At 38.0% G+C, this 27947-nt stretch overlaps 2 protein-coding genes and 1 non-coding gene across 3 annotated transcripts; 1 reads left to right on the top strand and 2 right to left on the bottom strand.

Moving 5' to 3' along the window:
* Nucleotides 1–239: 239 nt before the first annotated feature.
* Ets96b (Ets96B) lies at nucleotides 240–19946 on the bottom strand. The gene is made up of 10 exons (XM_076386203.1): nucleotides 19853–19946; nucleotides 15553–15664; nucleotides 12446–12499; nucleotides 11602–11661; nucleotides 8356–8497; nucleotides 8082–8087; nucleotides 7839–7969; nucleotides 1938–2446; nucleotides 994–1327; nucleotides 240–652 (listed from the first exon to the last, which is right to left on the bottom strand). The coding sequence occupies exons 1-10, from the start codon at nucleotides 19901–19903 to the stop codon at nucleotides 240–242; spliced, it is 1812 nt and encodes a 603-aa protein (XP_076242318.1). The 5' UTR covers nucleotides 19904–19946.
* Trnak-uuu (transfer RNA lysine (anticodon UUU)) lies at nucleotides 12269–12341 on the bottom strand. Its single transcript has one exon. It is a non-coding gene; the product is annotated as a tRNA-Lys (tRNA).
* Nucleotides 19947–21850: 1904 nt separating the features above from the next.
* LOC143182780 (solute carrier family 25 member 44) lies at nucleotides 21851–23807 on the top strand. The gene is made up of 4 exons (XM_076384000.1): nucleotides 21851–22157; nucleotides 22243–22550; nucleotides 22612–22798; nucleotides 22872–23807. The coding sequence occupies exons 1-4, from the start codon at nucleotides 21983–21985 to the stop codon at nucleotides 23189–23191; spliced, it is 990 nt and encodes a 329-aa protein (XP_076240115.1). The 5' UTR covers nucleotides 21851–21982; the 3' UTR covers nucleotides 23192–23807.
* Nucleotides 23808–27947: the final 4140 nt, after the last annotated feature.

Genomic DNA, 27947 nt, shown 5'->3' with positions numbered 1-27947 from the left:
ATCAAGTCTAATTCTCTATCTTCGATATTTAACAAACTAGAACATGATCGTGGATAAACGTAGGTCCCCTCGGTTCACAATTTTGAATCGCACGTTCCTTCTAATACTGATACACGTTATACATCAGTTTCCTATGCTCGTATAACATGTACGAGTACGCCATGATCTACGGTTAGCGAGATTCTTTGGTAGAGATCCTTTCGAGATCGTTGACTTCTTCCGATGAAATCGAGAGGTATTTAACAGACGCAGCTTCTCACGCCGAGGCAGGCGTACGATGCCTGCTCGATCTTCGAGCTGGTGGTGGTAACATCCAACAGAGTTGGCTGTGAGAGCGCTGGAGCTGCCGGTAATTGTGTTCTCTGCACGCTGTCGTATAAAATCGATGATGTCTCTCGTTCCCTGTTGATACCGTCTGCCTCCTGGTTATACGCGATCCTCGGTAATTCTTGACTTCTGGATTCGGCTGGAGCATCGTGGGACGACAGGCGGCCGTAGTTCAGAAAGGTCTCTGCATAGCTCGATGGTGGATGATGGTGGGTGCCGTTGTACTCGTGCGAGTAATGGGGGTGGTACCTGTTCGGCGGGGTCTTGAAACCGTCGTTGCCACCGAGGTACTGGTGCAGATGGTGCAGGCTGGATGATCCGTATACTGTTATTTTCAAAAAGAAAAAATATATTTTTTAATAAATTTTTTAGCTAACAGCTCATTTGACTATTGATAGGAAAACTACAAATGCATGTGCAGCAGTTCGTTGTTAAATGTTTTTGCATGATTTGAAATTATTTAAAGTGAAAGAGTTGTATTTGTGAGCATTGACACTCACAATTTTGAATGAAACCAAAGTGGGATACTATGAGCATGAATTGACTTGGCAAACGTGTTCCACATTTTGAACTCCAATTCTATAGGCTTGTGTTAGCATGCATTGGAATCGTTTAATTGCTAAGCTGAGCAAGTTCCTTTTCTTAAACTTCTCTTGGTCATTTCACCTGCAGCAGTGTTCGAATACATAGCAAGAACCGCATCGCCATATCCAGTCGAGGTAGTGTGTTTCCCCAAGTCATGAACTTCATTGCTGGTTATTTTTCCTGGCATAGACTGACTTCGAACGCCGTTTTGAGCTTCGCCAGAAAGACTCGATGACCCACCGGAACCATACGCCATATTAAACAATGCTTCCGGATCACAGACGAACTTGTAGACATATCTTTCACCCGCCACTTTCTGCATTATTCCTTTTTCATAGTAGTACCTCAACGACCTGCTCAATTTGTCGTAGTTCATCGCTGGCCGATTTTTTTGAACACCCCACCTGCGAGCCACCTGACACCAAGAGAACAATGACATTATTTACGATATTTCAATCAGGTTAATTTTTTAGCGAGTATTAACAGATTATTAACAGTTAGGGGTAAATTCCATCTAATTCGATCCTATCAATTGGGATACAAAATCCGAGAAATGTTTTTAACTGGGTGGAGCATTATTTAATGGCATGCACATATTTAAATATGAAATATTTTCTACAGCAAAATTGAAAAAGTCTGAATATTTAAAAATTTGAAAGTTTGAATATTTGAAAATTTCAGAATTGCAAAATTTGAAAGTTTGAAAAATTGCAGATTTGAAGATTTGAAAATTTCAGAATTGCAAAATTTGAAAGTTTGAAAAATTGCAGATTTGAAGATTTGAAAATTTTGGAATTGCAAAATTTGAAAGTTTGAAAAATTGCAGATTTGAAGATTTGAAATTTTCAGAATTGCAAAATTTGAAAGTTTGAAAATTTGAGTATTTGAATTTGTAGCATTATTTAGTACCCTGAACGTATTTAAATATGAAAATATTTCCTACAGCAGAATTGGAAAAAGATTTCCCCAGTGACGTGTGCTCTATAAATTCAAATTCATCAACTTTGAATAGTAATATTCTTTACCTCTTCCGGTTCGATAAGCTTGAACTCCATTCCACGACCAGTCCAAGCGATGCAAGGAGCGTTCGCAGGATCGTCCAAGAGAGTAACCAAAAATTGCCAAAGTTGAAGAGAGCCCCGACGTTGCTGTTGATAGCCGACAGTCATTTCGCTCCAAGGCGACATTCCCGTCGCCGAGGATGGCCTCTTACCGCCATAGTCCGCGTTCCAAGAGGTCGGAGACCCTTTCTTCTGGTAACAACTGCCCTGTCTCTCCCACGACGAGTTCCTCGCGTCTAATTGAACTCCTAGCTCGGTCCACGTGGGAGTCGCGCTTCTTTTTCCGTACGCCTCGGAGCTCCAGTTCTCCTGTCGCGGAAAGAAAGCATCGGCCGAAGCTACTGTCGATTGCCATTGCGACGCTGCGGAAGACGTGCTGGCTGGACGGCTAGGTAATGGCGAACCACATCTACTGGTTCTTGTCTCGTTTCTATACTGCTGCTGTTGCTGTTGCTGGTACACCAGATTGTTGCCTGGAAAAAATTGATTAATGCGCTATGAAATTTAAATTGAAAACTACTGTGCGTTGGTGGAAAGATATTATTTTTATTGATGCCGTCTGTAATTTCTAAAACAATAGTTTTCATAGCTGCATGTTACCTTTAGCTTTTTTTACAGAAGACAGGAAAAGTTCAAAAATAAAAATATTCTGGGTTGTAAATGACCCAGATTGCAGACGGAGGGTTAATAATAATTTGGAATAGTATAGCCATTCGATTTACATACTCCAGAATTATGGCACTTCTTGTGTTGTTTCATATTAGTAGGTATATCATAGATATCTACTGTATATTCACCTTGCATATATACCTTGTATATATACCTTGTATATTCACATCTTTTAAGAAACAAAAGTACTTGTAAGTTACAGTTACAGTACATAACTATTTTACATTCATTAAGGAATATTACTTTCATCCTCAACTCCTAATGAAGGTAAGAAGAATTATTATATATTCAATCATACCTATACATTTACTTAAAAATTTCTCTAACTACGTTTTCTTCTATTAATTATACATATAGAACTTAGCTCGTAATACAATTAAATTCGTCTCGCCCTACATCAGTTACTCCAGAACTAATTAATGCACGAGGCTGCAATTTCTAAACAAACGTTAAACACAAAAGAAAATGGTTTGATTCAAAATCGCGCATTTCTTCCAGCCGAATTATGCCTGACAGGGACAAGGGTGATCTGAAGGGACTACAGAGGTTCAGTTCAAGGAATCCTGAAGAAGGACGAAACGCTCGCGACGTATTAGCGATTGCGCTCACGCGCCGTTGCCAGTGAAGTGCTCGTCACACAAATATCGGCAGGAAATTGGTTGATATTCAAAGCCCACGGGGTTGCCGGCTCGGCGGAGCTCGCGAATAGCGGCTCCGCTACTGAAATATCGCGTCGAGCTCGCGCGATATGTATATTAATCGGGTGCTCTCTTCTCGGGTTGCGCTACCACCGCCATCCCCACCGATTCCACGGTCCCCCGAGCCGAAAAAGCTATTCTCAAACCGTAATCCGGTTACGTTCCAAGTCGCGTACTGGGAATATTGAAAAATTGAGAACCCTCTTCCGATATCGAGCCGAAACGCGACGACTCGTTGCGATCCGCGTCCATTCCTTTCCTCGATTAAAATACCGCTGGTCCGTCGAAGGTGAGAACGCAGATGAAACAGAATTTGTTACCTCTTATACAATGTAATGAACAACTGATTTGGCAATGGGTTTACAGAGTAGAAAGGGCCTGTTTTGGGTTGCAAATTTAACACTTGGCTGGTGATAATATACAGAAATTAGGAAAAAGTTGCGAGTTTTCTACGTGCTTCTATGAATTATTTTTTATTAATGATCAATACCTGGACGCTCAAGATATCACATGGTTCAGTAGGTGGACAACTGAACATCCATGTCCCGACACTTGAATTGCATTCTAGTAATTGAATGTACCTACTATTTTATAATATATTCTTTTTTTCGTTTTTTATTAGGTACACTCAGCCTAGGCGGATCTGGTCGCATCGATATACTTACACAGGAGTCATTGAATAAGAAAGAGAGAAATATATAGAAAATGTCGATGCGGACAGAATAGTTTGAGTTGTTCGTATATAAGAATACAAGCTAAAAATAAAATAAAATCGGGATTAGTGTCCAGGTACCAGGACATGGTTGGTAACTGGGTTATTTACCTTATAGAGTCCCAATAATATTATTATTTGTTGTATCAACAGCGAAGCTAAGAAGAAACAGGACATTGATTCAAAAAATGATATCACTAGCGGCAATAGCTTACTTAAATAAAGAAACTATACTAAATAGTTCCTTTACCGCAAATTCGACCATCCTCACGTTAAATCCACTACTCCCTCCCGCTCCTCGTACCCATATTAGCAGAAAATCTCAACGGTTGAGGAAAATCAACAGGAAGAGTTGGCGAAGTTAATCGTGTCGGCATGTTAGCTTTATCTTCCTTTGCCTTGTTGGCAAACGTTCGGATCCCGACCTCGTATAGACGAGACAGACAGGCACACTGGGGTGGGGGTTAAAAGCTGCGGGCCAATCTGGCACTCTCTCGAAAGGGGGGTGAAAGGGGTCGACCTCAACCTGCAAGCGGGGCTAGAGGCTTTGCGGGTAGTTTTAGATTAAAATTAATCGCGAGCTGATGAAACCGGTGGCGATGTAGCGAGCAGGAAAAGGGTTGAAGCCAGAACTGGTCAGGGGCGGTGCGCAGAAGGGTTGCACGGGAAAGAGGACGGCCTACGCTCGTCCACTCTCAGACGAACAGCTCCGTTCTTTCCTCTTTCTCTTTCCCTCGTCCCATCTCCCTCTTTCTTATTTTCTCCAGCACGCCGCACCCCCATCCCTCTGTCTCTGTCTGCCTGATCCCCGAATTCCGGAGTTGAAGCTATTTAATAATGCAAGGCCCATTTTCCATCCACCTGACGCGCAGAAACGCTCCGTTTCTCTTCCTAAAAATTCACCGAACAACGTTTCACATCGGATCGAGCCACGGTCATGTTAACTGAGTTATCGCGTGTAATTAACGGCGTGCAATCGTTGTGTACGCTTCGTTTAGCGGGTACGTGAAGGAATTCGCGTGTTGAGGGTACCCACACGGCGAACTCCGTGTCGAGTCGAATGGAACTTGGCCCCTAATCCTCGTGATCCTCGTGCTGCTATTAATTAGCAGGATGCCAACCAATCTGTAGCCATTAACAGGTTATTACTATTCCACCCGATACATCGGTCGACGGTTCGTCGATTTAACGGACTGCCGATGCGGACGTGCTCAACACGCGCTTGATTGCGTATTACCTGTTCATTTCGAATCTTCGATCTCTGTCTTGGGAAACATTTTGTTTATTCCAAGTTAGACGTGGGCGGTTCGAAGGAGGAAAGAGACGGTGAAAAGCCAGAGGTCGTGTTTCGAATGTTTTATTGCGAGGAAATTGATCGGGCTACTTAGATGGTACTAGTTGCCAGGCATCGATAACTGTGATAGGTACAATCCTATTATTAATCTAAACTGCGTGTAAATAATTGAAACGGCTTAATGGTAGGGAGGAATTACGCGAAGAGAAGTAGAAGCGTAATTCCCGGGTGACTTGGAAGTAAATGGGTATACGCGCGGCGTACAGTGTCGGCCAGCGAATATAGCAACCGAGTTCCTAAAGGATTTGTTTGGTGTACGTGCGTGAATAAAGGAAGGCTAATCGGCCTGATTACAAAGCATGAGCTTGCAAACCCTTCGCTGACTCTACCTTTTACTGATAGACCGGCCCACGTCTACCTTCGCATCGAACTCCATTAGGTAATGGCGTTTAGGTGATCTAGAGATACCCTGGGAAATAGTATCAAGACAGTTTTCATTGATCGTTTGAAAACTTTATCTGAAACGACTTGCAGTCATTAACTCCTTATTGTATTTTTATACTCTACATTTGCACGCGTCAAAATTTACTTAATAGGTTCATGGTCTTATGATCCAAATGCGGGTCAAGGTAATTTCGACAAACTTCAAGTTAGAAACGAAAATTAGAAAGTTAATTATTCTTCATGTCGAGAATAAGGGCACGTGAAAATTCAATTCTTCTTTAATTTAAATATCATTAGCAGAGATATATAACGAACATTACTAAGAAATACAAAGGCTCCATAAAATAATATTTAAAAATTTATATAATACGACATATTCGATAAAGCTGTTTAAGAAAAACAATTGAGTCATTTTCTTCTTACTTCAATTCAATTCCTCCCCTAAGAATTCTAAAAGTAAACGAATAAATCAATAATTGAAGAATTTTTCAATGTCTCTTCCATTGCGCTGTATTCACGCAATCACAAAGATTACTTTAGCATTCAAAAAATAATTGATGTCAGTACAATATACAGGGTGTTTCTTTCATCTTGCACATTCTAATATCTTCGTTATTTTTGCTGACACGACAAAATACACCGAGATAAATTTGTTTGATTGAAAGCTAAGAATATTACGATCCATTGACTTTTCTCTCAAAGTCATTTTTTCCGAGTTTTGCACATTAACATGTATTTTTTATGATGCAATACCATAGTGCACATTAAGAAGAATTCAATAAACTATGACACTATGACCTTTAAATAATCTTTAATGAAAAAAATCATGCTAGTTCCATGTTAACTGAAAAATTTTACATTTTTAGTTTTCTGTAAGTAAGAAATTTTATTATTTAATTATGATTTTAATTATTTTAAATTTACTTTACAATAAATGTTCAAAATAGTATCCATCAGCTTCGAAACATTTTCGGGCACAGTAAAAGTTTTGCTTGTACAGACAATCATTGACGAAGGAATAGTATTGCAAACATATCAAATACTTTCCTTCATGTTCTCTGGCGTTGCAGTGTGATTTTTTTTCATTAAAGGTTATTTAAAGGCTGTAATGTCAATTCGTTTTGATGTGCACTATAATACTTCACCATAAAAACTGCATGATAATATGCAAAAAATGACGATGACCTTTAAAACCCAGAAAAAAATTACCTTGAGAGAAAAAAACATGGAGCATAAAATTCTTAGCTTTGAACCGAACAAATTTGTCCTGGCAAATTTTTTGATATCAGCAAAAATAATGAAGAACGTCCTATATACCTACATCAATCTTCATATAAGTGTGACTCATTATTATAAGACAAGGGGTTAAGACACAGTGTAGTGTATTGAACCCAGCGATATTATTTCTAGAAAACACTGTTTCCCCGACAACGCGGAATTTTAACTGGCATCTTTGTTCACGAGAAAGCCAGTCGACTTGTTGCCTCCCCAGGGAGAGAATTCCACGTTCTTTCCTTCGTTTAGCAGCTTTTGCTGGATTCCGCGTAGCGTACTCTGCAGCTTTCGAGTTGAAAGCATTGTTCAATTATTCACTTACGTGTACTTAGTCACGCGTGAGCGGGTCCACTGCGCCAGCAACGTTGCCTGGTTTACCGACAGAATTTTGCATTATAACGTTGCTAGAAATATATTACATCGTCGTGGAGGGAACAGCTACGCTAGAGATACCGGGACAAGGCTGACATGGACTTTGAAACACTGAGCCATCCTAGGAACAGAAACCGGAAGAAGAGATCGAGCTGGAGCTCGATTAATGGACGAAGCACCAAGAGGACTCATCCCTGTGCTCCAGTTATTTATGGGATCTATGGGGTCGCAGCGTGCCACGTGGATTCATTGTCAAGAGATTTGTCACGGTGCGTGCGTTTAAGAAGAGGGAACCATCGAATGAGAAACCTCGATTTGTCGTCACAGCTAAGAACACTATTTTGTCGAGTGATTCGATGGATGATACTGCTAATTAATATGGAAGATCATTTGTGTCTTACTGTTCTGGGTGTCCTGGGCTGTCGAGGTGGGAACGGTTGTCACTGGAATTGGTTCACCGTACCCTCTGTCTGCTGGTTCCTCTTTCACAGCGATGTTCTTTGTGGCTTCGCTGGCTCGCGAACTGAGTTTCCTGTTTTTGGGGAATGTATATGCAAATGATCTTTGTTTTCTTTTTGGTACTGGGACTATCAACACTTAACGTAGAGAGAATTGTTCAATGTATATTGGCGACGTAATATAACTTATTACTTCATATTTCATTAAGAAATAGTAGAGAAAAGTGGCAAATGTGTGAAATAAATAACATATATAATTAAAAAGTTAGATATAATTAATGGAACTCTATCACTTTATAGTTAATTTCGGTTTTCATAAAAGTAAATTTACAATTATTTGATGTATATTTCTCAATTATCATGAGTCATCATTTATGACTAATAGATAAGTTAAGATAGTTTCAGTATACATTCACGATTTATGATTAATGATTTGGTGATAATTCTGATAGTCTCTTACCCGAAACAGTTTGCACGATTGTCTGGCTCCAGGTCGAGGAAGGTATTGTTCTGACCATGTGGATTAACTGATGCTTGATACTGTGCATAATTGACGTCGCTAATTTTCCTACAGTTCGCAGATTCTTGCTTTACACTGGCGTCTGAGGAAAAATTGATACATGTTTTTCAAGAATAGAAAACACCACCAATGGTACACAATACTTATCGAAAATGAAATTTCCATCGAACTGATAAACAAAACATGTTTTATGATTTCCAGTTCAAAACAAAATAGGCAAAAGGAAGACTAAAATATGGAAGTTGCAGTCTCCCTTTTTAAATAGTTTTTCTTGCAGTATAAATTAACCTGTAAAGCGAAGAAGACGGGCTAACGCGTAACACGAAACATCCTTCACATTGATCCAAAAAGATCTATTCATTGCGAATAATGATAAGTTACACGTAAATACAGTAGTAGATGAGTTAAATTAATTTGTTTATAATTTAATTAGGTTAAATTCCAGGTTAAGTTAATAACAACATACACAGAGCTATACCTCGCCCTCTATCTATTAGTATATCTACTTTCTTTTCTTTTTCATACACTTTTTTCATTTTAATGGATGCTTTTCATTATGCTACAGTATATTCATTTATTTCTTTTTTTACTTCCTCGTGATTATTATTAAAGAATCACGTTCAGATACATAATAATAAGATACGCTAGGAAAATCTCTGCGCAAAGAATAATTTTTCCAAGCAGTTCACGAATATTTCACACAATAATCGTATCCAGCATTTAAAATGGCACAAATCGAGCTAATCCACGATACCCTAAAGATGTCACGAGACCCCCAAAGTATCCTCACGAGCGAGTTTAACGATCGAACAAGCGTCCCTCGCGTATCAGTACGTTCCATCGAGCGCAGTCGAAGATCGTTTCTTCGAGCAAAAATCAGCAGGGGTGAGGAAGGGCGAGTGTCTAAGCGGAAGCAAAGGCGCATCGTTGCAGCGGCACAAGTGGGGGTGTGCTCACTTCTAATGGGGCTGTCGACGATTTTGCGTGGCCGAGGGTGCGCCCCCGATAAATCAAACAGACTCTGGCCGTGGGAAGCATAAGTCAGTGGCCTCCGGCGATCATTGTATTTGCAAACATCGGAAGTTTGCTCGCTATGGGAGAACCACCGATTCGACGGCCAAAATGATCATACCGATTGTGTAACCTGCCTCTGTAATCCTATAAATTCGAGCCTTCAAACATTGCTCTCAATTTCGTTAAGTTGACACGTGTTACGCAAAATTTGTCCATTGCGACTTACCATTAGCTCGTCATCACAGTTACGATATTGGAGTTTGCTCGTCAACGACGCGATTAAATCGATTTTCCATTACTCTATCTTCTGTTGAGAAACGTACAATGTCCCTTTTTTCCCCAGCTTACATTGCTATATATCATACACAACACAACATCCGGCAAACAATGCCAGAATAAAAGTTTATTGGTAAATCTGGGTTCGCTGATGAACGTATTTACCTCGAACAGGGTTCGTTCCGAATGTTTACGCTAGTATTACGTACACAAACGAGTTGATTGCTCTCGCAACAGCGAATAAAATTAACGGGTGAAGAGTAAATTTGACAATGTATCGCGATACGGTGCATTACAACCGTGTAATGTTCGAATTACGCGTGAAATTTACCTTATTGATAGTCAAGAGAAGGGAGACCAGGTGGATTGAAACGAAACGCGGGTGATACAGTCGAATTTGAACTACATATCTAGTAATATCAGCCATGTTTAATTAACATTAATATTAAACGGAATCAAAAACCGTCGAATACAAATTTATCAATTTTCTTCAACTTCCATTGTTAACTTCCACTCCCCTTCAATTTCTAATTAAAATATTCCGATAATCAATTGTTTCATTAACCAGTGTTTTGATAATCGAGGTTCATTTTCGAGGTAGCATTTTGTTGCACTTTTAGATCGTCCATTATCTTCGTGAAATTCCCTTATTTGAGTTACCGCATACACGTTTAAAGGAACGCTCGTGTGTAAGTGAGCATATAGACATTACCCGTCGTATCCTCTGGCCGTTTGCTCGTCTAGTCAAGGCGCGGCGAAATATTTGCCCGATTTTTCAAATCATTCGAGCAGTTTCGCAAAAATTTCGCTAGAGTCCCGCGTACAGGAAAGTTTGCGGGAGCAGATGCTTCGCAGTATATTAAAACGTTGCTCGTCGATCGGCCGTCGAGCAGAAACGTTAATCAATCGAGGTTCGAGGAAGAGAGGGGGAGAGCTTTCGGACTTGATATAAAGTGCTTCCCCGTGTAATGCGATATCGATAATCGACGGGAGTCTTCTGTTGATTCTTTCTTGCCGCTTTAAAAACACCAGCCCCTGGCGATTTATTGCTTTTTTTTAATAAAGTCGCGATATTGCTTACGCCGCGTCGAAAAAATTTCGCTGTCGGTAGAGAGAAACAGTAGCGAGTTCTAAGAAGTCTTCAGCCTTCACGTTAAATATGCCTTGCCTTTTTATAATCGAGGGAGATTCGAAGACAGATGAATCGTGATTGCAGAGTTCTTGTGCGTTACGATTGTTTGGGTAACTAAAAATCGGCAGGATTTCGTGAAAAATTATTTGTGTCATAATTAGTTAAAATTGAAAAAAATAAAAACTGGATTGGATCGAAGACTTGTTTACACAGCTATGAATAATATTAATTTATATTATTATAAATTAAATTATTGGAGTTTCTATAAAGGCTATTGCAATGGAGGAAATACTTATGTATGAAATGATTAATTAGAAAATGTTTTGCTGAGGATTAGAATTATTGTGGAAAACTTGATAGAAACATTTACAAGTGGAAAGTTGCAATTAAACATAAAACAATGAAAGCAACAACGAACTAACTCCACTAAATGTGGCTTAATCAACTTTTGCACTCAATGCTTGATATTTAGGACTTATCAAAACGCGAGGAAACAATTATAAATAGCTGGCTTCCTGATCGCGCAAATTGTATCCGAGTTCTTTCCAAATTGAGATTAAATTGCATACACGATACATTTCCGTGTAGTTTCCGTCACTACGAGGATTCGCTTCCTTCGAGTTATCGGAACGCGATAGTCAGGAATTTGTAGATGTCGCGAAAGGTTTCTTGAGAGCAAATTGAAATAATATTTAACGGGTGAAACTAATTTTAAGTCTACGAAATAGATATATAGAATGTTATAAAAAATGTTGTGAACTAACTTGACAGCCGATGAAACTGTGGCACGTACTGCTCGCCATCCTCTGTCTCGCAGCTGCTACCTGTAACATAATTTAACATAACACTGATTAATAATAAAACTTATGTAGCTGATAAATAATCTCATTCAATGAAACGTAGAGATAATTTTAATAAAATTTATTTTGCCATAAAGTAGGAAGTAAATACTGTAATCTCCGACTATAACTGTGATTATAAATGATGTTCATAAATTTTTCATGGTCCAGTTTTGAATATTCCCTCACTTATTACATTACATTACACTTCACCCGAGTAATTGAAATTAATGTTTCGTACTGCTGACTACGCAGCAACTAATCATTCTCGAGAAAGATTTACGAAACTTCCGTTGTTAACTTTACAATTAAATAAAGAAGAAATAAAAGCTGCTTTTCCAGGTAAGTGAATTTTATTTTATACTTTTAGTTTCCTCAAAGGTTGCTATAGATTCGTTAAAAGGTAATTGGAATGGAAGTTGACTGCTTTAAAGTATCGCATCGTTGTTACAGTAATGCAATCAAGTTAATGGAATGTGTAGGAATACGATTTTAGTAGAAAAAAAAAATAATTTAACTAAAGTTACTCTTTGTACTCGGTATTTAGTAAAATTAATGCAGAAAAATGTAAAAAAGAAGCTAAAAAATAACCCGCCCGAACAGGGACTCGAACCCTGGACCCTCAGATTAAAAGTCTGATGCTCTACCGACTGAGCTATCCGGGCAGCTGGTTGTGTTGCCTTCAAACTCGTTTATACGGAACTTCTCTTGGAATAAATCCTATTTATTATTAACATAAATAATATTATTTATAACAAACAGTACTTACCATCTTGCAACCAAGATTCTTGTCTGTATTCCTGCGTAGAGTACACTTCGTTCTCTGAAATTAAATTTATATTGCTCTACATTATCGCCTTTGAAAATATTATAATTGTAGTTTTAAAAAAATGACCTATTAATTAATGTATTAACTAAGATACGATATATGATAACTTATATCATATTTATATCGTTGCGTAACTAACTTTTATGTCGTCACTTATCGCTTCTTTTCTATGGAAGAATCCCTTGCGTGCAATCGAATTGATAAGAAATACCAGAAGTGACCCAGAAACAAATTCTAAGTGTAGATTAGACAGTAATAATTTCATCATTTCATATTGTTATCTGCATTCACTATTATCTCATTTCTCCCTTTATTTTAGCGTTAAACAATGTGCCAAGCAAGAAATTAGTCAGTAGGCAACGAATCCGTATTTATTATACAGTGATTAATGCTTACTCGGAGATAATCAACCCACATCGAAATTAACGCCTCGTGTACAGTTACTTCACAGACTTCAGAGATAGCTGAAAAGCAGGTATTTTCCGTGATCGATATTACGTAAATATTTGAATATTAAAAATGATCGTATTTTCCATCGCAGTGATATTTTATTTTATGGCATACAACGTTGTCGAGGAAATGACAAAGTCATTCTTGTCCGTTTACCCAAAACTATTTTTATATTTATAATAACAGGCAACTTTTTTACTTCATTGTGGAAAATCCATCGATTTTCATGTAAACGAATAGCAACAAGACCTCCAACGCGTTAACTGTACATTCTCTGGCGCGTAGAATGATTTCTGAGTAATTATGCGAGGGTGAGACGTGATATTCAGAGTATAATGAGATTCTACGATGTAAGAAGAGGGACAGAAGGAACAAAGGCAAAAAGTAGGGGGATGAATCAGTAACAGAAGCAACCCCTTCGAGGCGGCCGCGTATACACAATTTTGCGACAGAAATATCTATGCTACGGTGGGGTCCGTTTAATGGTCCTCTAGAATTCGCTACGGGTAGCCACTTGTCAATAAACTCGTTTTCTTCCTGGCCAGAATGCCGTCTGACGAAACGAATTTACTCGGCTTCGTAATTGATGAACGATAATGCATTCGATTACGAGTCGAAACAATAACGAGTCAAATTTCTCTAATAGGAACCTCATACTCTCTGAAAAGAAATAAGGCTAATAATAGTATATTTTTGTACCCATCGATTAAAAAACATCATTAAGAAACGATCAAAATGTCTTGTTAATCTTTTCATGTTTCCAACCTTTAAACTAGATTTCAAATTATCCGAATACGCAAAAAGTTATTGCGTCTAATTTCACAAAGTATTACTTACGTCTTCGACGATGTCCATTAGATCACCACGTTTTTTGCGTTAATAAAACGTTCTTGCGCGAAAAAAGATTGTCATTGTAACGAAAGCGAGAAAAAGGTAGAAGGTTTTCTGGTTTGTGACGACCGCGTCGACGTTTCAATATTTCTTCACGACGAATCGTCGCCTAAAAGTGGATGGAGAGGGTGGTGGGGCGTAACGTGATTACGATAGAGAAATTGCAGCATTATAGGCAGTGATTGAGTTAGGTGGAGGCGGTCCATCCTGACTGGCGGTTCACACCATGGCATGCCAATGTTAGATATAAAGTGTCAATCACTGAACCCAGACGCCGGTAGGGTGGTTACGAATCCTATGGGGGTACAACCAGCTCCAACTACCCCATGGGGCTCTTTGCGGCGATAATACGTTGCTTATTGAATTCGTCCTGAGGCTTCGCTTCGTTCCGTTGGATTTCTGGGTCAAGGCTAAACAAAGTTGCCAAGGCGGAGACAAATCGACCGACATTCGTTTTCCTCAATAAATTACTAGACAAACCGATAATCTTTTCTAGTTTCAATCATACAGCGCATAGAAATTCGACAGAACTTTTCTATCAGATAAATCAATTGCCATTTCAGATTGGGCTGTGTTGATGAATTGCGTCAATTTGTTCAAAAGTTTCAGACTTTCTAATGCGACTGGAAACGTAATTGCAACCCGACCCGTAGAAAATAATATCGTCCTTGAGGCGACTATATAAAGATATTGACTCGACTGCCTGCCTGCCAGTGACAGCCTCTCTTCAGGGGGTGGTTCGCTCTTTGCTCCCTTGTACATCCATAGTTCGCGTACATCCTGCACGTGCTTCAAGACGCGCTGCGCCTTCTCCCTGTGTATACTCTCCTCCATGCACAAACGTCGCGTGTACGTGTTTACACGGAGACGAAACCGAGGCTTCGTGTTACGTTCGAAAACTCGATGTTCCCGAGCAACGTTGTATCAAAGAGCTTGGAAATCATCAGTCGGGGGATGCTGCTCTGAACGAATCGCCCTTCGTCGCGGAGACTTTTTTCTCGATCTCGTAACTCCTCCAGTGGCGAATAATTTCAGGTCGATAGAAATATAAATAGCGTTTTCTCAGTATAGACACACTGCTCACTGACACTGGCTAGTTTATAGAGCGGGACATATTTTCGAGGTCAACACATGTCCATGGGGTGGGAAATCCATAATAGGAGGTTGTGAGTGTTAGAGCTAGCGAATAGAATTTTTTCACTAGAACTAATTTGAAATTATGACGAATCTGGCCACAAGGCTATAACGAGAAGATATTGTACTGAGAGTCAGGTCCAGTCTTTTTCACTCGATTAGATATCAAGTCATTCCGCGAATACAGTGCTTGCTTAATGAACGTTCGTATCTTATAGTGATATAAGTATTTCAGGCTCATTTGTCGTCAGTTAACATGAATTTATCAGGGCCACTTGCTACACATATGCATTTTTCAAAATTGTGGAAATAGTAAGTAGTCTGTGTAGTGATGCAAACATGGAGAATTCAATGAAGAAACTCTCTAATGTCATTTCTTGTCTTTCTAATATTTTAGCTAAACACAGTAAGAATTTTATATTTCTGAGTTAAAACACACATAATAATGAGTATGTTGATGGTTAAGCACTATTTTTTTTTTAAATAGAATAATAATTAAAAATGACAATATTCTTGGAATGGCCTGATACTTAGTATTAACGTTGTTCCTTTGTTTCTTACAATCTACTTACCAGGATGTAATTTTTCCTCGTTACTAGTTTGTGTCACCGAATAATTAGTAGCACAGTAACTTGTTGCAACTGTTTGAAGAGGTTCGTCCAGCCTGCTGAATTCTTCACTGGGCTGAAAAAAATACATGCACGTATTAAAATCATACTTTAGCAGTTTCAAGCTAAAGATTTATAGTAAGAATTACATTGAAAGCTACAATAAGTGAACTGTAGACTATTTAATTTTTACTTTAACTACAAAACCACCATCAATTTTCATTTACACATATTCTCTTCTGTTACTTCATTTTTACATAATTTTATCACTGTAACATCTACTTAGCATGATAGTATATTTTCATAAAACCTACATGGTAACTTTCAGTTTGGAGCGAGTAAAGAAATGATTTATAATTTTCCAAGAAAAGAATTTAATTTTCACCTTTCTATTGTACGAATTCAACATGCCACGTTTTAATTTCTGCGATGTAGGAAATCGATTCCATCAAGGACCGTCGGCTACCCGTGGAAACTTTTTCAGTATCGTAGGGAGCGAGAGCTCTCTGTTCGGTCGCGAGCATTCTACCCGATGAAAAAAAAAAGACGAAGACAATCGGGGCTAATGTAAAATCCTAGAAAGGGTAGGAATGTAGCGATTTGGAAGAGGAAAAGGTAGCGAGGAAAGGGATTTTAAGGAAAGCAACGTAGCTGGTACAATGAGAAAGGAGAGGAGAGACAGCGTGCGAGAGGAGGCAAGGAGGACATCCGGTGAACGATTGGATGGTTTCCTCCTTGCGGAGCAATCTAGTGGTAAAGCCGGTTACCGGTTTTGGAAATTCCAATAACGTCGTGTCGTCGTCTGCCTTTCGCTTATGAAGTTCTACTGCGATCTCTGCCGATCGCTTACACTTTAAAACGTAAAAAACCATGCTGCTTTGTTTTTGATAAGGCTTATTACGTTTTGTTTGACACACGTCAAATTTAGTTGTTGGTGAATAAAATGAGGAAAGATTTAATTTACTTCTTTAAGGCAGCTTTATCAATTCTTAGGCAATATCTACCTTTATACTTATGCGATGCTATATTAGTTCTAAAATATACTCAGTATTATATAACATAGTTTGAGGATTTGTGAATTTTTAGAATTTGTTTAGACGTAAACAATATTTTATTAATAAAGATGAAATAACATATCTTTAAAATTTCTTTAATGATAGATTCGACAAGTGCTCTTTTAGATTCTTTCAAATTAATTTTTATGCAAGTATACAAACGCAGATGGTATTTCGTATAGTAAGTGTAAACAGTTTGCTCCCAAGTTACTGCTCATCTTTTTATATTTAATTCAACAGGATATTATCGTTTATGGAGACGTAATCAACTTCCTTTTTCGTAACTTTACGGTTCGGTCTTACGTTCATTGCTTCGACCCTAAATGCTTCTTTGATTGCAATTAATAGTCATTCATAATTAGTCGCCGTGATGGCTCAGCACTCATAATCCAGAGGCTGTGCCCTCTAATATCAATTTTAATTACATTCCCCGATATTACGTTCAATCTTTAATCCCGCCAACCCGATATGAGGAAGTATTTGGTGGTATGACAGCGTTAAATAAGAGATAAAAAATGTATTGCATAATTCTGTGTGTATCAAAAGTTGTAGCTGAAATATTAATCCTCACTGTTGCATACTTTGCTAAATTATACGAATGATTAAGCGATCGTTACACTACTGTTGCTATGAAGATAATTAGAAAACATTGTTGATTTCTTTAATAATAAATCAACCTTTTATTAGAAAACATAATTCATGTTTTAATCTTTTCTGGACTATTCGTGAAAACACTAATAAAAATTATATTATTCTGTATTGTTATAGATACAATATGTTCAGGTTTTACTAAAAGTTTGTCTATGGCTTTGTCTATGGCTCATCATCTCAGTTTTTTTATACATTTTCTTAATCACCACTCAATTTATAACTATGCTGATGAGAATATACCTAAAGGCTTCAAAGAATTCACGAATAAAGTTTCCACCCAGCTATCCCCTTGGCATTGCAATACAAAAGTCAGCATACCTTTTGTATCTTCGAATTGTAATCCCGCCGATCAGAAGTTAATCGAGTGCATTCGCGAAGCAATGACTCGAAAGGAAAACGCGCAAACATGGTCGCGTGCCGTTTAACTTTCTTCCCCCGTCTCTCTGTCTGACTCCCTGTATTCCTCCTGACCTTTCCCATCGAGAACGCGTTTCCGTGTAAAAGACGAGTTCGTAAGTGGATCGTTCGGGGTACGCGTGTCATGCAGGAGCAAACGAACGAGTACGTTTGTACCTAGTGAAAACGAGATACCCATGAATCGGGGGGGAACGCCCCATCGTTCCTGATGATGCTGACTGGGGTCGTCACCCCAATTCCGTTCGTACACCACCCTCGTAATTGCGCACTTCGGTTCGGTTTATAATAAAGTCATCGAGCAGACAACACGTACTAAACAGAATCCCCTTTCTATCTGGCCGAGTCTCGTCGATTTTCAAGGATTTAAACGTCGTCTAAACATCGTCCTGCTGTCACTTTCACCGCCACCGAATTTTAGTAACGCGTTTCGAGAGCGAGCAAGAACACGATCTTTTCATTAACGATCGTCCAATTTCGACAAAGAGACATCCTCCAATTTTATCAATTAGGAGAAGCAGAAGGCGTTGCCACTTCGTCGGAGAAAGCCTGTCCCTTTTTTCTTTCCGGCGCTGTCTTGGCTTAGGGTGCGAAGACAATGACGACTTCGAAGGTCATAATGCGAACAATGCGGGATGACAGTACGGCTCGCGATTGCAATAATGTGTTAGTGGCAAAGATCTATCTGCTAATTGCTCCCGTTGCACCCCGAAGAGCCTTTTTCCTTCGACAAAGAAAAGAAACAGTGGCTACACTTTCAGAATTTTTTATTTGACAATAGATCGACAGACCCGTCGTGGCTTCGTCACACACGAGCATCGAATCGTCCCAGGTAAATTTACATGGTGTTGGACTCGTCCCATCGACCATGGAGGGGCTCTTAATCATGGGAACCTCGAGAGGCAACATATGCTCCCAGACATGGGAGTCAATTAACGCGGCTGGCGCAACGGGGCGGGTGTGTGGGAATCGAGTGATTTTTAGAATCAACAAACATAAATCAAGTGTTTCCGCGAGCGAATAGTGTCGTCTCCCTTCGTCCTTGACGAGGGTGTTCGTCGACCACCCACGGCTCTCGTGCATCGTAGTCACGGTGGTCGGTCCGCGTGCAGGATGGATGTCCTGTGCCCCAAACAGGGGACCAGGGGGGTTGAATGGTGGCGACAATTACGTGTTTAGAGGGCACAAAAGGGGTGGCACCCGTGGGACGATCCATCGGAGCGTGGTGGCGCGTGCCATGGCAATTCCACACTCGAGGATCATCGCGCAGATACTGTATTATATGTTCACCAACTTCGATGACTACGCTTGCTCTCCACGATTATGACTCCATTGTATTGTTGAGTGTCCGAGGGGGATGCCAGAAAGTGCTAATTTTGGACATTGACGACGGATACAGGTAAAGTGCTTGGAATTCTAGGAACATTTAGTTGTCTCAATTTTCCTTGGATAAAATTGGGGTAGCTTTTTTAATGAATTAACGCTCAGAATATGTGATGCTATACTCAGAGGGTATTTTAGCTTTCAGCGCAACGTGTGTCCTACCTTATATTTTTATTTATGACAATATTATGTTGCAGCCCAATTTTTTTACTATATATGTGTATTAGGTACTGAATTCGAATCTAGTTTTACTAATATTTATTTGAATTTGTTCACTCTACTTATATGCTCGATTAGGCAGGTAACACTCAGCCTAACTAACACTCAGACTAATTTGTCTAGATTATTTTGTGTTTCAGTGGTAACTGTTTCACAGCCTGTATGTGAATACACTTGGAAATTCTCCAGACAGAAAATTATTTAACTGAAAAGAATAAAGACTACTTATTTTATTCTTTCAGCTTCATCTTTATTCACTACTTTATTATTATCAGATACTTTGTTGATTTCTTTATGTGAAATATGAATGAATCGATAATGGTTCCACTCACTTCAGCTAAGAATTAAGCTGGGCATCCATTGGCAAGCTAAGATAAGCTATGCTATGCTAAGTTTAAAAATATTTACTCCGATACAATATACGTGTATAATATGCATACATACAATAGCATAGAGTAGCATAGCTTAGTTTGCCGGTAGATTCTCGACAAGAAGACACACAATAAAAAAAAAAAATGATAAATTTGATTACTTCGACTCACCAATCTAGCCAAGTCCGTTGCTGTTGCGGGTACCTCTTGATCCTGATTCATCCTTATCACCCTTGTTTTTTAGAATGTTCGTCACCACGTTTCGCGAAACGTCACAGATCAGATTATCGACAAACCGAATAGAATACACGAGCTGCCGCTCGTATTTTTGAGGTCACGTTGCTACACTGCCAAGATCAAAGATAGGACTGAGACGAGTGATTTGATCTCAGTGTACAATGAAAAGACAGGATGTATGCATCGGGGGTTGTGTCTACGGTACGTCTACGCCCCCAACGTGATATAGAAATCAGGCCTGCGCGAGCTACCCCGACTGGGGGTTGCTTCCAACCCCTGTTTGGTAGGCGGAGCTTCAAAATCATTGGTGACCTTTTCTCATCCTCTAAAGCTTCGTACTTCGAGAACACCTACGAGGATTCCTCTCCGCGTCAGGGTTCTCTGCTAATCTTGCGAATCGCTTTCCTTGCTCCGATACCCTGCCCCTTGAGTTGCATGTATAGACGATTCTTGGCCAAATAATTCAAATTTCTTCCCTACAAATAAAATGTTACTTAAAACTCTTCTGATTTCGAATATACAGAAAGAACTATACTATGAAAAAAAGTATAAAAAATTGTGAATAAGGTAATTGTTATTACTTTTAATCTTTAATCATTTTTAATCAATTTTAATTTTTTTTTTAAATTTATGTTGTAGTCATTAGAGGGACTTATTTTAGCGTGCTTATATTCTGTGATAACACAACTATAACTACATTCGATTTACATAGTGAAATTAATTTTTTATTAGAGGATTCAATATTTATGCAGACAATGAGTTTGAATTTGCGCCCTTCTTGAGAGGTAACATAGTGAACATTCAGGGTAGTTTGTGATGATTGATAAGTTGCCATCGGATGATGTGAGGTACGATTTGATTCAATATATTTTTTGATACCTCGTTTTAAACAATAATCATCAATACACTTGCGTTTCAATTTCTTTTTGCAATTCAAATTACAATTCCTACAAATGTTTTCGAATGAATCTTATCGATTTAAAGATTACAATATGTTGCAAGAACATCTACCGCGTGTAATTTCTTACGAAAAATTATGAAACGTATGTTAATAAATGTAAATTAGCAATCTAACTTCACACGAGTGGGCAAAACAGACTACCGTAATTGAACAAATACTGCAAACACCATCTCTCGGTTTAATACGAAAGCTAGGATCAAGTTTCATTGGCTGATTTATAGATTGCGCCACTGACTAAAGAATTTTCCTTGATAACATAAGTATGAATCTCATAAAAATTTAGACCACATTTTCATAGCTTCTGCTACCTCGTCGTTTCATTCTTAAATAAAACGGTCACAGTTTTGTGTTACTATATTAAACGTTAGTTGTTTAGTGCCACGTGCAATGTAGAAAATAATTTTATTGTGCTACATTTATGATAATACTGTGAATAGGTCTTATCATTGCCTCAACTGCCGATGGACACTTTGCACACGCCAGACGAAGTATATCATTGTGGATCGTGTATTGCATCACGTGTATTATATCGTATCTCAACGATTTTTAGACAGGCTTGCGGTAGTGAATCTTTTATACAATTCCGCTGGCAGTGACCTTCGTGGTGTCTGTACCTAATTTGTAAAAATATCCCGCTACAGTGTCACGCTGTTTTTACATAGAATCAACAGTATTCAATGAATAACAGTATTGTATTAAAACCGATCGAAATGTTCAAATGGATGAATTTCTTGTTATCTTGAATATATCATCGTCGATAGTACAAAATTTGTACGTACACTTATGTACGTAGAAGAAGATTCGTGTTGTGTCAAAAACGCATTTGTTCTATTATTGCAACGTGTGAAAGATCATCAATCTATGTATCTTTCCACAGCAGATCTAATACGTACGTCATTGAATACTATTTTTATAAATAATCTTTTAAAATTATCTAATGTTACTAATATCTTTCTTTTTATCAGTTCCGTGAAATATTTGGGTATTAATTCCCAGAAAAGATCAATGAGATATGCAGCATCAGGTTGAACAAAAACTTCCACAAACTATACTGTATGATTACTACAATAATCTTAGACCTAGCTGCAATATAAATCCTGGAGATGACTGCGGTAGAGGCACCACCATTTATTCGTACCATCGAATGGGACATGATGGACAAAACAAAGTTTTTTCCATTGAGCATGTTGTCCTCGTTCTCAGTGCGCTGTTGCTTATATCCTTTAACAGTAATCAAAACTCGGTTGCAAATTCAAAGACACAATCACATGTACAGTGGTAAGTTTGTTTGTTGTATGTCCTATTAAAGCTTAAGATTATTTAATTTTATTAAGAACAATTTGTTATTATTATTTTTATGTAGGACTAATAGATGCTTGCAAAAAAATATACAAAGTTGAAGGTGTAGCAGGTCTTTATAGAGGATTTTGGATAAGTTCTATACAAATTGTATCTGGTGTATTTTATGTATCGACGTATGAAGGTGTGCGTCATATACTTGGACAAGATCATGTTATAGGTCAAATAGATTCACGAGTTAAAGCATTAATTGCTGGTGGTGCTGCTAGTTTAGTAGGACAAACTATAGTAGTTCCTTTTGATGTTTTAAGTCAGCACTTAATGGTTCTTGGGATCAATAATACCAAGCATGGCAAATACTATGCAGATAAAGTAAGTGTGTATAAAGAATGATTAATCTATGTTTATATTTTCAATTGTGTGTCACTTACAGATGGGAATGAATCCATTGGGTTTGACCCTTGAACCTGGGAAAACTCGTACCCAAATTTCAGCTGATATTGTGAGATTAATTTATGAAAGAGATGGGTATAGAGGTTTTTATCGGGGATATGTTGCGTCATTATGTGCTTATGTACCCAATAGTGCTCTTTGGTGGGGCTTGTACATATCTTACCAAGGTAATTACCTTGAAGTAAACAGAATAGAAAAAAAATTAATTTAAAATAACAATTTCCTTTTTATATGTTATAGAGGAACTCATTCGAATACTCCCAGAATGGTTTTCCCACCTTTTCATTCAAGCTCTTGCTGGTACATTAGGAGGATTTACTACTACAATCATTACAAATCCATTAGACATTGTACGAGCGCGATTACAAGTTCAGAGATTAGATAGTATGTTCAGCGCCTTCAAAGTTCTTTGGGTCGAAGAGCGGTTGCAGATGTTTACAAAAGGATTATCCGCTCGTCTTGTGCAATCTGCCTGTTTTAGTTTTTCAATAATCCTAGGATATGAAACTATTAAAAGATTTAGTATAAATGAGGAGTACAAAAGTTATATTAGATGGTAAACTTGTTTGCATCTGATTTATAAATTTACTGTAACTAGTTTTACATCAGCGCATTTCCCGCCAACTACTGTTATGTACAGAAGCAACCGATACGCACCAAAGAGAACAGGATATCACATACATTAACTTTTCTTTTAAATTATTCTGACGAGATCGTGTTTATTATATTGAATGTATAATATAATTGCGTCTATAGTCAACAGATATGACAAAATGAATTAAAAAGTTATTTAAAAAATAGCTATTGTTTGATTATCAATTTTTACAGTAATAGACTAGAATATTGCCTGTATTTGAAACTGTCCTACCTATTGTAATTTACACGAAGCCACTGCAAATATTTAAAGAAAGACTACCAATATTTAATAATAGTGCATTTTGTATCATTTTTTTGTGCATCGTACGAAGTACAAACTTTGTAATGTATATATATACTACTGTGATAAAATACAGTATCAGAGACAAGAGTATGTTCATTAGAACCTTCAAATTTCTATAATGTGAAACTATACAAAAAGAAATAGTTCATACTAAAGATCTTAGTTAATGAAAAAGTTATACTGTATTCAGAATGTATAAGCAAATAAACTTGTTAGTTTTATTGACTAACTGTCTGTATTGTGTGTTTAATTTCATTAAAAGATGCTAGATACGTTTAATTCAATCCAAGGGAAATTGTGGATTAAAAGTATACAACGTTTGCTTTCATTCGTCTTTTATTATAAAGGACAGAATATCGATAGACACATTTTCTTCGAAGGTACTTAAGTGGTCTCGACAATGTAGCTCTTGTACACGCAGTATGATAACTTTTACGCTCGAGTGCTATCTACTTTTTAAAAATTAAAATTATAAGGTTTCTATTTTTTCATAGTATTTATATAGTATATACAGATCGAGGAAATATTCTGAATTTCCTGTGTATTACAATATGTGAATTTTACACGCTGTCATTTTTACTGCCTGTTGTATGCGCCATAACGCCACCGGTTTAAATACAATGTTAAACATAGCATCGAATCGTTAGATTATAAGAAACGTTTATAAACACACAAAAGTACCCTATATGAACAATAATTTTCAACCGAAAACATGTTAATGAGAACAAAATTTCACTTGCCTCTTCAGAGAAACAGTATATTCTTCCACTTAGTATTACCAAAGTCAGCGGAAACAGTTCAAGTAGTATTGAAGTGAAATAGAACGTTTTGTTCGTAACAAGCGCCCTTTGCTTCCAGAAACAACTATGGCGTTCCCATTCCGGAAGTTGTGAATAGTAACGATTACTTCATTTTTATTAACCCCGTTTCAACTAAGCCACAAATGATAAATCTATATTTCGTTCGTTCGTTTTTTCTTAATACACTTTTTTATACAAACTATTTTTCAATTTCGAGTGCTAAGAAATTCACAGTATCTACAATGACTAGATTTGTTAAGACGTCAACCAATCACGCGCAAGAGTTATAACGCTAACGAACTTTTTAAACGCCGCGTTTAGTTTACTAGCCGCTTTCGTGTCACGTATACGAATTTGCAACGATTGTACGTAAAAAAATAGAAAGACGCGAGTTATTATGCGAGAAAAAGTGTTTTATTTACGTGGAAGCGTACAGTAAAACAGAACATACTGGATTTCGCACGGAAGGCAGCGGGATTTCTGAGATAAAACGATTAAAAGCGGTGTCCGTTATTTGCAAATTCTGGGTAAGTCAACCGTTTTCCACCATTTTAACTAAAGTGGATACATGAATTTTTACAATTGGCCTGTTGGAACTGTTACACGCGAAAAATTAGCGCAATCGGATTAGGGGAACCAAACAACGTGCGAATGTCGTGAAAAATCGTTCGCTAACAGTGATTCTCAAGTGAATCAAATCGTTCTCCACAGTTTTTCACGTAGCGTTGGTTTTATCGCGACGATGTATGAAATCGATGCTGAATTATGCTGCGCTCGTTATTGTACACAGTCGGCTTAAATAAGTGCTCCCTTGCAATTTCTCGCATGTGTAAACATTTCATTTAGTCACAGATTGTTTAATATTTACAAGTACGTACATGGTAATGATTTATGTACAGTGATGGGCGGCCATTTGGAACGATTCTTATAAAACAAATAATTGTTTTGCAAAAATATCCATTGTCAAAGGTAAACGAGCATGAGTTTGTTTATTTTCTCGAATACAGATTGTCTATTACGATACAATTAGGTATAATTGTTTCGAGGATTAGCGACACGCGTCAAGTGACACTCAAATCTCGAACGACGTCGGAGGCATTCGTTGGAACACAATTCGGGGGATCGACTTTTAACTGAACTCGACGATTACACGCGTAGGTACACATTTCGCACATTCATTTTGAAAGTGACACGTCCCAAAAATATGTTTTTTAAGAAGAACCAAAAAGTATGAGATTAGCACAAAACGTTTTATAAAGCAATAAGTAATATCGACAGAAAGTATAGAAATGACTAACGTAAATAGGTTATCTTATTCGAACAGTTTCATTTGAGAAATAGTTACTCGTTATTGGCAACGAATGATATTATTAACATTATTCAAACAATTTGTAGTTTATATTAGAAAAGTTCTTTGAATAGACCACAATTTCGAAGTTCAATTAGTACAATTTTTACGGTAAATAGATGTGTATTTACCAAACTACTTCATAATCTTAAATACTTAGAAAAATTGTGTTTTTTGAGTTGTGTCACTTTTAAAACGTATATAATATACTTCTTCGCTTAATTCGGCATATTCAACACGGCGAAACTGTTATCTGCCATAGTAGACAGTGTGGTGTAATATCCCCAGTAGCCATACTTCATTAAATATCGTCGCGATTATAACAGTCTCGTCGGCTTATCCATCACGGTTAAGTTACAATAGCCTTGATACTTATTTCACGCTACGTTAAACTCGCAGTAAATAAACAAAGAACTACTCGGCGATCAGTTTCATTCCTCAGAATTTGTCTGACCAAATGATAACGGATACCTCTAATACTGTCTTCTTTCTTTTGCGTTCGAGAATATTCCTTTGAAAATGTTTTCACCGTGAACAATACGTGTCACATGGAATCTTTCTCCGTGACAGCCTGCCTCTATAAGGCCTCGTATTTGTCGAGTAACTGACGTGACACGATGAACGTACATTTGAGAAGACGGAGTGTACCGTAAATACGCGATTCAACCTCGAAAAGTAAATCTCGAATGTTTACGAAATCACGAAATGTAAAATACCAGTTTTCTGCGCTGTCGAGATAGTGGATATTGAAAATATTGTGGGGGAGTGCTAGCTAAAATTCGAGGGTAGATTATCCTGATTATCTGGGAAACCAGAACTTCTCTCTGAAATTTTATTTTTTGGTTCCATTCGAGCTTTTCGAAGTACAGCAGAGTTTCCCATATCCGAGCCTCCATTATCAGCATATCTTAATATGTGAACGTTCCATTATACGAATGTTTTGTTATCTTGCACAGTATGCTTTCTTAACAACCTTGCATTTTCTTGTTAGATGTATGTGGTATTTATATATCTAGAATATGTGCTACCTTCGTTACCGTGTTCATAGTATCAAGCCTGTACAACTCCATTAAAAAATATTAGGATACTATCTTGATTGTAATAAATATCAGCAAAAAGCTAAGTATAAATACCAAGTATTTCATTTTGGACAAAAAATGATGTTAACAAAATATTTCTATCATCCGAAAATTCTTTTATGCGATCAGTTTCGTCTGTCTCGTAATACGGGAAACTCTACTGTAAATTATTTTTGCCTACCATCGCATATTTACGGCTACTGTATTACGTGAATTTCACCGAAAATCAGTCTCTTAGCAAGAGAACTGTTTCCCTCGCGAGACTCGTTGCGCGGATTTTGTTGTTTTTCCTTCGCCGATCGACAGCAGCCGATCACGTGGCGTAATGGAAAAGCTGTAAGATCTGGTAAACAATACGTTCACCTGTTCCCCCTTCAATTTTGCCTCGTTTCATTCCCTTCGTTTACCGTCGACTACCCGAAATTCGATAATTCGTTAACGCGTCAACGAACGAAAACGACGGTCTGAGCGTTCGATACGCGTCGAATTACTAGTTCCACGTTAAATTACAGTCGGAATTTGGATTGTCAGTCTTCTAAGCGACACCAAACGCACGCAATGCCATTCAACGGCGCACCAATGTGAGAAAATGGTACATATATGGAAACTGACTAGCCGTGATCCTTTCGATCCGTGTCGATCGCGGCTCGTCGATGTTTGATCGATCTTCCCTCTGTGGAAATTCGCTAAGGCTACGACGAAGCGTCGAAGGTACATATCCGATAACGTAAAAACGGTAACGATCTATTTCAGCTCGATTCACGGCGCTGGTTTTTCTCCGCAATTCGATTTCGCTAAATCGTCGGAGGTAGAAAAGGCGAGGGGGCTACGAGGTCTGATGCAAGGAAAAACCGTGATTGTGATTGCAATTTCTTTTACTTAGATAATTCATTCTATTACAGAGGTACCCGATTATGGTTACGCTGCTCACCCCGGATTAGTGATACAGAGGATGTCCCTGCCACTGGTTTTACATGTGCGTATGCTTTTCCTCCAGGGGGACGGAGGTTGTTACTGCTTTGCTTTGCTTATTCGTTCACTCTCTTTTTTAATTTATTTCTGAGAGAGAACTTAGGTGTACCTATAAGTAGGTGTCTCTATAATTTTGTTTAGCTTGGAACTGACACTCCTCTGTTTGTCATGCTGCCA

Source organism: Calliopsis andreniformis, chromosome 9 (genome assembly GCF_051401765.1).
Source record: "Calliopsis andreniformis isolate RMS-2024a chromosome 9, iyCalAndr_principal, whole genome shotgun sequence".
NCBI lineage: Eukaryota > Metazoa > Arthropoda > Insecta > Hymenoptera > Andrenidae > Calliopsis > Calliopsis andreniformis.
Note: the sequence above shows the minus strand (reverse complement) of the source record. Positions and strands in the feature narration are given on the sequence as shown.